Genomic DNA, 12233 nt, shown 5'->3' on the forward strand with positions numbered 1-12233 from the left:
GTGTTTTTCTTTAAATCTGCAGCATTTGGTACCATGATCAATTATCCTGGGTAATTGCTCCTCATTTAAGAACCCCTATTCTTTCTCATTAAAGACTAGACAAGAATACGTCCTCCCATTGACCAGGTGCACCAGATCTCTTACTTATCCCCAATTCGCCTTTTTGCAGTTTAGTGCTTAAGAGCTCATTCACAGAGGGTAATTTGAGTGGCTTGCACTTACTTAGTCAGGGCAGCTGGTTGTTCTGTTCTGTTCCCTCCTGGCTGTAAGAGACTTAGCTTGCCTCTGAGCTCCTCCTCTTCAGGGTCACCCAGGGCTCTGCTAAATGCACAAAAAAATAACACTTTTTTGTTTTTTTTGTTTTTTTGTTTTTTTGTTTTTTTTTGGTGGGGGAGGTCATGCATCTTTATAAACCTTGATCTAATTAAGCTTTCTCCTCTAGTTCCCAGGTATCTCGGTAATGACTGTCCACTTTGTCATTCTGAGGTTGTAAAAGGAGGCTAATGGCCCTGTCTCATTGCTTCTAGCTGCACTGGGCTTGTCAAACTCCACAGCTCCAGGTCTCCTTGATTGGTCATCATTATTTGCTGCTGTTCTAAATGTGATTTCTTCTTGGTGATTAGACATACCCCCTTAAAATATGTGTGTTAAGAGCTCCTGCGCTGTGTGTTTGAGAATTCAGATGAGTACAAAAGTGGGCATTCGAAGAGAAAGGACCCTCTCAGGATCCGTAACTTAAAATTCCAGTCAGCAGCCTTTGGAGATGTAAATTGAGGAAGCAGCTCTCCTTTTGGACAGCTTAATGATCTGTAGTTAATAGTAAGAGGCTGATGGGCAGATGCAGTACAGCTGGGCTTAGGTTAGCCTTTCTCAGCAATCCAAATGGCACAGTGATTGCAACCATTGAGACACACAATCCGACTCGGAATCAATAACCAAAGGCACAAAGACTTTGGCGGTGGCTTGGCAGTGTGGCCTGTTCTGTACACGCAGACAAGTCACTCTGCCCCAGCCAGCAATTGATGCCTCTTTTTCAAAGCCTGACTCAGGCTTGGCAGTTGCCTGTGCAACAAATAGCCCCTCCAGCAACTCTGGAATAAAGAGTGCTAGATTTAGGGTCACTTGTCCTCCTACCTGAGTGTACTCAGTTTCACTGAACCTGGGAGAAACTGAGTGTAACTTCTTGGTAACATATAAGCCTGAGAGCCATACAATACATAGCTGCTGGGGGTGGTTGATGTATTCTTAAGCCTTGTATGTAAAATTGGCTTAGAGTTACTGTGTATCGGGTTACCGGATCCATTTACAATTTCCAGCATCTTTCCAGCATCTTTCTAGCATCCCTCAAAAATCCCAAAAATAACAAATACTAAATAAACAACGCTATTCAAAATGGGCAAAGCACTTGAATAGACATTTCTCCAGAGGAGATGTACAAATGGCCACTAAGCACATGATGCTAAGCACAAGATGTTCAACATCACTGATCATTAGGGAAATGCAAATCTGAAGCATAATGAGTTGCCATCTCTCATTCATTAGGATGACTATTACCAAAAAACAGGAAATTATGATGGTTGGTGAGGATGTGGAGAAACTGCAAACCTCATCCACTGAGAGTGGGGATGTAAAATGGTACAGCCACGATGGAGCGCTATATGAATGTTCCTCGAAAAGTTAAAAATAGAAGTGTTGTATGATCTAGCAATTCCACTTGTAGGTATCTCCTCAAAGCAATTGAAAGCAGAGTCTTGAAGAGGCAGTTGTACCCCCATATGTCACAGTAGCATTATTCCACAATAGCCAAAAGGTAGAAGCAGCCTGTTTCTATAAATGGATGAATGGCTAAACAAAATGTGGTACGTACATATAACAGAATGTCATTCAGCCTTAAAAAGGAAGGAAATTCTCACACCTGTTACAACATGGGTGAACCTTGAGGACATTATACTAAGTTAAATAAACCAGTCACAAAAAGTCAAATGCTGTATGTTCCACTTATGTGAGGTACTTAGAGTAGTTAAATTCAGAGACAGAAAACGGAATGGTGGTTTTCAGGGGCTGGGGGTGGGGAGAATGAGGAGTTGTTTAATGGGCATGGAATTTTAGTTTTGCAAGATGAAAAGAGTTCTGAAGATGGATGGAGGTGATGGTTTGCACAACACTGTGAATATACTTGAGGCCACTGAAATATATACTTAAAAATGGTTAATAAGGCTGGGTGCGGTGGCTCATGCCTGTAATCCCAGCACTTCGGGAGGTCGAGGCAGGTGGATCACCTGAGGTCAGGAGTTTGAAACCAGCCTGGCCAACATGGTGAAACCCCATTTCCACTAAAAATATCAAAAATTAGCCAGGCATGGTGGCAGGCACCTGTAAACCCAGCTACTTGAGAGGCTGAGGCAGGAGAATCACTGGAACCCGGGAGGCAGGGGTTGCAGTGAGCTGAGATTGCACCATTGCACGCCAGCCTGAGTGACAAAAGCAAAACTCCATCTCAAAAAAAGTTAATAATGCACAGTGGTGCCTGTCAGTGCTGGGGTTGGGGGTGTGGGGGGAGGCAGAGCATTGGGAAAAATAGCTAATGCATGCTGGGCTTAATATCTAGGCTATGGGTGATAGGTGCAGCACACCATCATGGCACACGTTTACCTATGTGACAAACCTGCACATCCTGCACATGTACCCTGGAACTTAAAATAAAAATAAAAATAAATAAATAAAAATGATTAAGATGGCATTTAAGTTATATTGTTTCACCACTTTTTTTTTTTTTTTTTTTTTTTGAGACGGAGTTTCACTCTTGTCTCCCAGGTTGGAGTGCAATGGCGCGATCTTGGCTCACTGCAACCTCCGTCTCCCGGGTTCAAGTGATTCTCCTGCCTCAGCGTCCTGAGTAGTTGGAATTACAGGCGCCTGCCACCACACCCAGCTAATTTTTTTTTTTTTTTGTCCTATAGCGACAGGGTTTCACTATGTTGGCCAGGCTGGTCTCATACTCCTGACCTTGTGATCTGCCCGCCTTAGCCTCCCAAAGTGCTGGGATTACAGGCGTGAGTCACCACACCCGGTTGTTTCACCACAATTTTTAAAAAAGCACAAGTGAAGGATGCCATCTTCTCTCAGCAGCCCAGGCTTTGGAGGAACAGACTAGAAATAAAAGGAGAGAAGGAAAACAGAAAACAAACAGCCAATGGAATGGATCTTGTTTTTATATGGAACTAATTGCAAACATATATATATTTTTTACAGAGTCATTTTTCTCTCAAGAAGGGAGCTGCAGCCTTAGGGATTGGAACAGACAGCGTGATTCTGATTAAATGTGATGAGAGGTAAGCGTGTATCGGCAACTCTTGTTGGTGAGCAATTTGCAGATTTCACATAAGTAGTGCCTTTTGGTCTGAAAATAGTAGAGGACCATGGGGCAGCAAGTCCACCTCCCTCCCAGCCTCTGCCGGCCTTTGTTTCCTTTTAACATGGGCTCCTGCTTCTATTGCTCAGATGTGGTTCCTTGATGCCATGGAGCCTTCCACAGCCCTTGACTGAATCAAAACCTGTGTTAAATCAATCAAAATATTCTACACCAAGAAAGTGCAGAAAGACATTCATCACCTGGGCACGTTAGCAACAGCAGGCACTTTGAGCACTGATTTATGGAGGTGTCATCACTTTGGGCACCATAGATTGTGTAAGCTTGATGGGGTGACTATAGGAGGGGGCGCAGTTTAGGGAGCAGGAAGTAAATATTGCACCAGCAACTCAACAACTGGAACCAAAGGACTCAGGGAAAATCCCTGTCTTAATTGACACCTGAACTTCATAGGGACTCTGGGATTCAGTACGGTGCTTTGTGGGGGAGATTTTAGAATGTCCACGTAAAGTATCACTGGCCTATAGGCCTGAAACCTACTAAAAATTAGATTCAGTCTCTAAAGTTTTATTAAGAATTTTCATTAAATTTAAAGGAAGCCACTTAATTGGCCATTTATTTATTTATTTGTATTTATTAGTCAGATGTGTACTGATTGCCCACCATGTCACTAGGCTCTAGAAGAGCATAATACGTGATCCTGGTTCCCTGCCAGGATGTGAGCTAGGTGGGAAGAGGCGGTGTCGTCAGAAGGAGATAGTTACAGGGTTGAACTGCATGGCACGAAGTACATGTTTGAACTTTGAGAAGGCATCGAAAGCTTCATGCAACAGGCAGGAATTGAGCTGGATTTTTTTAAATTAAGAGTGAGTTGGACAAGTGGAGGGAAAGGCAAGGGCAGGTACAGAAGATTGAATACCAGCAGCAAAGCTGTTACAGGAAAGGGGTCCCGATCCACATCCCAAGAGAGGGTTCTTAGATCTCGCGCAAGAAAGAATTCAGGGCAAGTCCATAGAGTAAAGTGAAAGCAAGTTTATTAGGGAAGTAAAGGATTAAAAGAATGGCTACTCCATAGACACAGCAGCCTGGAGGCTGCTGGTTGCCCATTTTTATGGTTATTTCTTGATGATATGCTAAACCAGGGGTGGATTATTCATGTCTCCCCTTTTTAGACCATATAGAGTACCTTCCTGACATTGCCATGACATTTGTAAACTGTCATGGTGCTGGTGAGAGTGTAGCAGTGAGGAGGATGACCAGAAGTCACTCTTGGGGCCATCTTGGTTTCGGTGGGTTTTGGCAAGGTCTTTATGACCTGTATCTTGTGCTGACCTCCCATCTCATCCTGTGACTTAGAATGCCTTAACCGTCTGGGAATGCAGCCCAATAGGTCTGAGCCTCATTTTCCCCAGCTCCTATTCAAGATGGAGTTACTCTTGTTCACTTGCCTCTGAGAAAGCCATAGAAGGAGGAATGAGCACCTTGTGGGGTCCAGAAGCCAAGCCTTAGCAGAGGCATGGGGGAGGGGCAGCCATGGCAAATACGGTTGCTCACGTGGAATTCAGAAAGCTCTAAAAATCCCACTGGGTGTGGTGGCTGACATCTGTAATCCCAGCACTTTGGGAGGCTGAGGCGGGTGGATAACCTGAGGTCAGGAGTTCAAGACCAGCCTGGCCAACATGGTGAAACCCTGTCTCTACTAAAAATACAAAAATTTGCCAGGCGTGGTGGAGTGCGCCTGTGGTCCTAGCTACTCAGGAGGCTGACACAGGAGAATCCCTTGAACCCAGGAGGCGGAGGTTGCAGTGAGCCAAGATCATGTCTCTGCACTCCAGCCTGGGCGACAAAGCAAGACTCCATCTCAAAAAAAGAAAAAGAAAAAAAGAAAAAGGAACAGAAAAAAGAAAGAAAGCAAGCTCTAAAAATAGCCATGTTTACCTCTGTTAGCGAACCAAACTGAGGTTCACTTGCCAACAGCAGTGACACCAAACATCCACATGGAGGTTTGCAGCAGGAGAAAGGAGGACATTTATTTGCACCGCCTTTTTTTTTTTTAAGACGGAGTCTCACTTTATCGCCCAGGCTGGAGTGCAGTGGCGTGATCGCAGCTCACTGCAAGCTCTGCCTCCCGGGTTCACGCCATTCTGCTTCAGCCTTCCGAGTGGCTGGGACTACAGGCGCCAGCCACCGTGACCGGCAATTTTTTGCTGTTGTTGTTGCTGTTGTATTTTTTAGTAGAGACAGGGTTTCACCATGTTAGGCAGGATGGTCTGGGTCTCCTGACCTCGTGATCCGCCCGCCTCGGCCTCTCAAAGTGCTGGGATTACAGGCGGGAGCCACCGCGCCCAGCCTCATCTTTCTTTTTCTAACTAGACATGATAACATGAGTATTTTTCCACATAATTACAAACACAAACACAGTTAACTGTATAAGATTTTAGATGTGACTATGTCAGAAAGCATTACGGTACATTTAGAGAGCTGGCTTTGGAGCTGAATTATTTAAATTCCAATCTCAGCTCCAGCACTAGTCTGGGCAAATGCCTCTCTGTGCTTCAGTTTCTTTATCTGAAAAAACAAAGAAGTAATGACACCTGCTTCATAGGATTGTCATGAAGATTCAATGTATTGACAAACGTAAAATGCTAAAAACAATCCAACAATGGGGTAAGTCCAAAATATCAGTCCCCTGCTAATACGTCTTTCTATTTCTCATGTTACTGTTACAAATAACCTTTGTATCCTTCAGTGAACGTCATTGTGCGTCCATGGCTTCTCCATTTATGACAATTTCTTTGTATTCTTACTAATTAAAATCCTATGAATGTTTTTAAAGAAATGGATGCATCACATTAGCCTGGCAAAACATGTCATCAATTTGTTCTCCTAGCAGCCCTGTATGAGAGTATGTTGGAAAAAAGTTTTAACTGTGCTATTAGGTAGATGGCATCTTTGACTCTATATTCATAATTCACATCATCTCTGTGACATAAGTTTAAGACTGAGAGCCTGGCCCTAATGGTCTAAGTGACATTGAAGTGTTTGGGCTCAGGAGCTGAGGAGAAAGCCTTGGACAGTCATTTGTAGCCACCATTGGGGTCAGAATCAATTAAAACACTCTTGGCAGCCATTTTCTTTTTATTATCACATCCTTGTAAAAGTCAGATGTACAGTTCAGAACATCATGTAAGGCTGACAAGGTGACAGCGTTCGTGCTTGTTTCCCGCAATGTGCTTTGTAAAGTTCATTCAGCTTTCCCAAAACACAAGCCTGGGCCTGCTCTCTATGGCTTTCATTTCTTGTAGTTACCCTTTCCTACCACACATTAGTCTATCAGTGGCTGGGTGATGGCTTTTATCATGTTCTACAGACAGTTGAAGGTTCACAACTGAAAAGAAATGTCCCAGTGAAAGAGAATAGTCTGTGTCTTTCTAGCAATAAGCCCAATGCTGCATGTGGAGGAAGATCCTGTGAGGTACATTTTTTTTTTTCTTTCTTTTTGAGACAAGGTCTCACTCTGTCACCCAGTTTGGAGTGCAGTGGTGCAATCTCAGCTCACCACAACCTCTGCCCCCCAGTTCAAGAGAGTCTCCTCCCTCAGCCTCCCAAGTAGCTGGAATTACAGGCGTGTGCCCCCACACCCAGCTAATTTTTGTATTTTTAGTAGAGACAGGGTCTCACTGTGTCACCATGTTGGCCAGGCTGGTCTTGAACTCCTGACCTCAGGTGATCCACTCGCCTTGGCCTCCCAATGTTCTGGGATTACAGGCGTGAGCCACCATGCCTGACCTGGTTCCCCTTCTTTTTTTTTTTTTTTTTTTTTTTGAGACGGAGTCTTGCTCTTGTTGCCGAGGCTGCTGGAGTGCAATGGCACAACCTTGGCTCACTGCAACCTCTGTCTCCCGGGTTCAAGCGATTCTCCTGTCTCAGACTCCTGAGTAGCTGGGATTACAGGCATGTACCACCAAGCCCAGCTAATTCTGTATTTTTAGTAGAGATGGGGTTTCTCCATGTTGGTCAGGCTGGTCTCGAACTCCCGACCTCAGGTGATCCACCCACCTCAGCCTCCCAAAGTGCTGGGATTACAGGCATGAGCCACTGTGCCCCACCAACCCTTTCTTATTTAGCAGTCACAGGGGCTAACTTTGGGTGACAGTTCAAAGTGAAACACGGTTCTCAGTTAAAACATAACAAACAAACAAAGTTATAGTAAATATTTGTTTGGACTAGGTTCTTTTATAGTTGAAAATTAAGCATTTTAATTTTATTAAATATACTCTTAAAGATGGAGTAAGATAAGGTAATGTAAAACTTCAGTTCTCGCGGCTTTCATTTTGATGTGAAGTATTATAACTAAACAGGAATATTCTATTTTGTAAAAATTACTTATTAAATTCAAAAGAGGAAAATGTGTTAGGTGAATACATGATTTCCTAAGTTATAGCTTGAGGTTTTCTTTCCTTGTTATCAAAAAGTTGAATATTCAGTGATGAGGTTCATGAATTTTTATTCATGTCATTCATATTTGTAAAATTTGAATTAGTGGAATCTAGATTTGTGATGTGTAGCTATAGCTAAGAATAGAGAAGAAAAGTGTGTTAATATAGAGAGGAAGATAAACATTAGTGAAGGAAAACAGAGCTATATTTCAGAATCTGCTTGGGCCACTGAGCAAAAAGATGTTTCCCAAATATCCAGTCAAGGGAAGAGGAGAGAAAATTTCTATTGTACAGATAATTTGGAAAAATGGGGAGTTCCTATATGATGGACGTGGGAGCCCTGTGAACTCCATCTTTTGGCTGCAGGCAGTGGCCTTGATTGGAACATAATGGCAGACATGGTGGACGTAGCCCAGTCTAGCGTGAGAGGAGCACAGGAGGGGACGCACCATGATAGAGAAAGTACTGGCTGTTACTGATTCCCATCCAGTTCAGCAACTAGCGGAAGGATTATGGAAGTCATCCAGATAAAAAGAAGAGGCAAAAATGTCCCAGGCAGATGCCATAGCACATTCTAAACCAGGTCCCCAACCTTTTTGGCACCAGGGACAGGTCTCATGGAAGACAATTTTTCCACAGACAGGGCTGTGAGGGGTGGGGGTGGCAGATGTCTTCAGGATGAAACTGTTCCACCTCAGATCATCATCAGGCATTAGTTAGATTCTTTTTCTTTTCTTTTTCTTTTTCTTTTTTTTTTTTTTTTTTTTTTTTTTTTTTGAGACGGAGTCTCACTCTGTCACCCAGGCTGGAGTGCACTGGCATGATCTTGGCTCACTGCAGCCTCTGCCTCCCAGGTTCCAGCGATTCTCCTGCCTCAGTCTCCTGGGTAGTTGGGTTTACAGACCCCCGCCACCATGCCCGGCTAATTTTTGAATTTTTGGTGGAGATGGGGTTTCATCATGTTGGCCAGGCTGGTCTTGAACTCCTGACCTCAAGTGATCTGCCCGCCTCGACATCCCAAAACATTCATTACGATTCTCATAAGAAGCACACAACCTAGATTCCTCACATCTGCAGTTCACAGTAGGGTTCCTGCTCCTATGAGAATCTAATGTCACTACCGATCTGACAGGAGACAGGGCTGAGGCGGGAATGCTGGCTCAGGGCTCACCTCCTGCTATGTGACCGGTTCCTAACAGGTCACCATTAGTACTGGTCCATGGCCCGGGGATGGGGGACCCCTATTCTAAACCATGGATGTGAGAGAGAACCTGGCTTGTTCAAGGAACTAAAAAGAAGAAAGGACTTGGTTAGAATGTCCTTGTCATGTGGGCCTTATGAGCCATGTTAAGCTATTTGGATTTCTCATTAAAAGACAAGGGACCTCACTGAAGGGTTTTGAGCAGGGGAACGACAGCATATTTTTGTGTTAGAAAGAGTATTTTAAATGCAGAGTGAATGGGATGAGAGACTGGAAGTTGGTAAATGCTGTAGTCATATGAATGGGAGATGGTGAATTGTGGGCTGACCAGATGCAGAGCAATGGAGAGGGAGTGCTGGAGTGAATAGGAAGTGTTGGCTGATTGGTGAGCAGGTTGAGACAGGAGGCAAGGATGAATGTCAGGCTTCTGGCTTGCCAGCTAAGTCCAGGCGGTGCTATTCTCTGAGATAAGGGACCCTGTCTGAGGTGAACAGTTCAGATTGGGAGACACTGAGTTTGAAGAGGTTATGAGACACCCAAGTGAGAGTGTCTGGTAGGCAGGTGGAAGTATGGGCCTGGAGCTCAGGAGGTACACTAGGGAGGCCGTGCAGAAGGCGGCCTGGGAAGGAACTCTCAGGATCATCCACACTTCAGGGACAGGCAGAGTAAGAGCAGCCTGCAAAGGAGATTGAGGAGGAGCGGCCAGAGTTGTCAGAGAATCAGAAATCAGGGCCACGAGGGCCATGAGAGTGTTTCCAGAGAAAGGAGTGGTCAGCAGAATCAAATGCTACAACAGGTGAAATGAGGGCCAACAACTGCCCATCAGCATGACTTCTGAGGAGGTGGCTGATGGCAAGGGCAGTTTCAGTGGAGGGGTGAGGGCAGAAGGCAATTTGCAGTGGGTTGGGGTGAGTGGTAGATGAGAAAAGGGAGAACTAATACAGACAAAGTCCAGGAGGTGGAGTCGTGAAGGGGAGGAGGCAGGACTGAAGCTGGAGGGTAGCTTTGAATCCGGGGTGGCTTGTGGCTTTGTTGTTTAAAGGAGATGGGCTTATTGCCCATTTCACTATGAGGTGGAGGACCTGCTAGAGAGGAAATGTGAATTATGGAAGGAAAAAAAAAAGAAGAAGGAAGAGACGGAGGGAGGGAGGGAGGAAGGAAGGAAGAAAGGAAGGAAAAAATAGCAAAGGTTTAATTTTCCTTGTTGAGTTTCCTAGTCTTTTGGCTAAAAATTATGTAGAATCTTCCCCTGAGAAGCTCACACAAACTCTGAAATTATTTCAAATCCTAAAATTGGAAGGAAACACAGAGGAGAAAGCAATAGGAGCGTGATGTGTGATGGCAGGTGCAAGAAGGACTGGGGAGGAGTGGGGAGGAAGGAGGGGAGGGGCCAGCCTGGGCTTAGCCTATGTTGACAAGCTGCTAATGACTTTCAAATCAGACACCCTTAGAGTTGGAAATGTGCTCAGACCTTAGCTTGTCCAACTTTTTTTTTTTACATTGTATTATTAAAATAATTTCAAATTTAAAGGAAAATTGCAAGAATAGTAAAAAGAATGCTCATATACCTTACACTCAGATTCACCAGTTATGAACAATCTGACACATTTGCTTTCTCTTTCTCTCAAGATAAACTGTATATAAACCCAATATTACATATTGAGTGTAATATTACATATATTAATTACATTATTTATATATATATTATATATAGAGAGAGAGAGAGAGAGAACCATTTGCAAGCTCCTTGCAGACATCAGGCTGTTTTACTTAATATCTCAATGTATGTTTCCTAAAAACAAGGATATTCACTTACACAATCACAGGCCAATTATGAAAATCAGGAAATCTGACGTAGATAGAGTACTATTATTAAATGTAAATACCTTATTCGTTTCTTCAGTTGTCCCAATAGTATCCATTATAGCTGTTTTTTCCCAGTCCGGGATCACACATGGCATTTAGTCGTCATGTCTCTTTGGTCACCTTTAATCTGCAACGTTTCCTCTGCCTTCCTTTGTCTCTCATGACATTGATGTTTTTGATGAGTAGAGACCATTTAGTTTGCAGGTGATTTGGATTTGTCTGGTTGTTTTCCCATGATTAGATTCAAGTGATGCATTTGGCTCAGGACTTTCAGGAGGTGAAGCTTGGCTTGCTTGAGTGCATCTCATCTGGAGGTTCGTCCCATTATCAGTAATATCAACTTTGATTTTTTGGTGCAGGCAGCCTCTGCCAGGTCACTCCACTATGAAATGACTATTTTCTCCTTTGCAGTTAATAAGTATCTTGCAGGGGATGCTTTGTGTCTACATAAATACCCCGTTGCTTCTGAAATGTTCACCCACTAGTTTAGCATCTACTGATGATTTTTCGCTGAATTATTGTTGTGATGGTTACAGAACAGTAATTTTCTAACTCCGTCATTTCTTCTGTATTTATTAGTCCTTTCATTCCACTGTAGAGAAGAGATTTTGTCTTTTTGTTCTCTCTCCCCACCCCCTTGCTCTCTCTCATTTATTATCAGTATGAACTCAAAAGTATTTTTAGAAATTAATATGCTCGGCTGGGTGTGGTGGCTCGGCTGGGTGGGAGGCTGAGGCTGAGGCAGGAGAATAGCTTGAACCCGGGAGGCAGAGCTTGCAGTGAGCTGAGATCGTGCCACTGCACTCCAGCCTGGGAGACAGAGGGAGACTCCGTCTCTTTTTTTACGTCTCTTTTTGTAATTGTAATTTTTATTTTATTTATTTGTTTACTTTTTGAGACGGAGTCTCACTCTTGTTGCCCAGGCTGGAGTTCAGTGGCACGATCTCCGCTCACTGCAATTTCCACCTCCTGGGTTCAAGTAATTCTCCTGCCTCCGCCTCCCGAGTAGCTGGGATTACAGGTGCCTGTCACCACGCCTGGCTAATTTTTTTGTATTTTTTTTTTCAGTAGAGACGGGGGTTTCACTGTGTTGGCCAGGCTGGTCTCGAACTCCTGATGTCAGGTGATTCCCCCCGCCCCCCCGTCCCGACCTCAGCTTCCCAAAGTTCTGGGATTACAGGAGTGCGCCACCGCGCCCCGCCGACTCCACCTCAAAAAAAGAAAAAACAAATTGATATGCTCTAGCACCTTCTTCCACTCGTTCTCCCTGCTCTCTTCCATTTCTCCTTCTCTTTCTCCTCCCTTCAGGGCTCCCCTTACATTATCTAAATTACTCGTAATTTGTTTTAAAACCTTA

The 12233-nt window shown here is 44.0% G+C and overlaps 1 protein-coding gene across 1 annotated transcript in view; it reads left to right on the forward strand.

The window, feature by feature from the left end:
• The window catches only part of GAD2 (glutamate decarboxylase 2), an 88668-nt gene that overhangs the window by 27491 nt on the left and 48944 nt on the right, over positions 1-12233 (forward strand). Inside the window, exon 8 of the mRNA XM_005564810.4 lies at positions 3253-3332. Coding sequence (XP_005564867.3) covers positions 3253-3332 — 80 coding nt within the window. The remainder of the gene's footprint in view (positions 1-3252; positions 3333-12233) is intronic.

Source organism: Macaca fascicularis, chromosome 9 (assembly GCF_037993035.2).
Source record: "Macaca fascicularis isolate 582-1 chromosome 9, T2T-MFA8v1.1".
Classification (NCBI taxonomy): domain Eukaryota; kingdom Metazoa; phylum Chordata; class Mammalia; order Primates; family Cercopithecidae; genus Macaca; species Macaca fascicularis.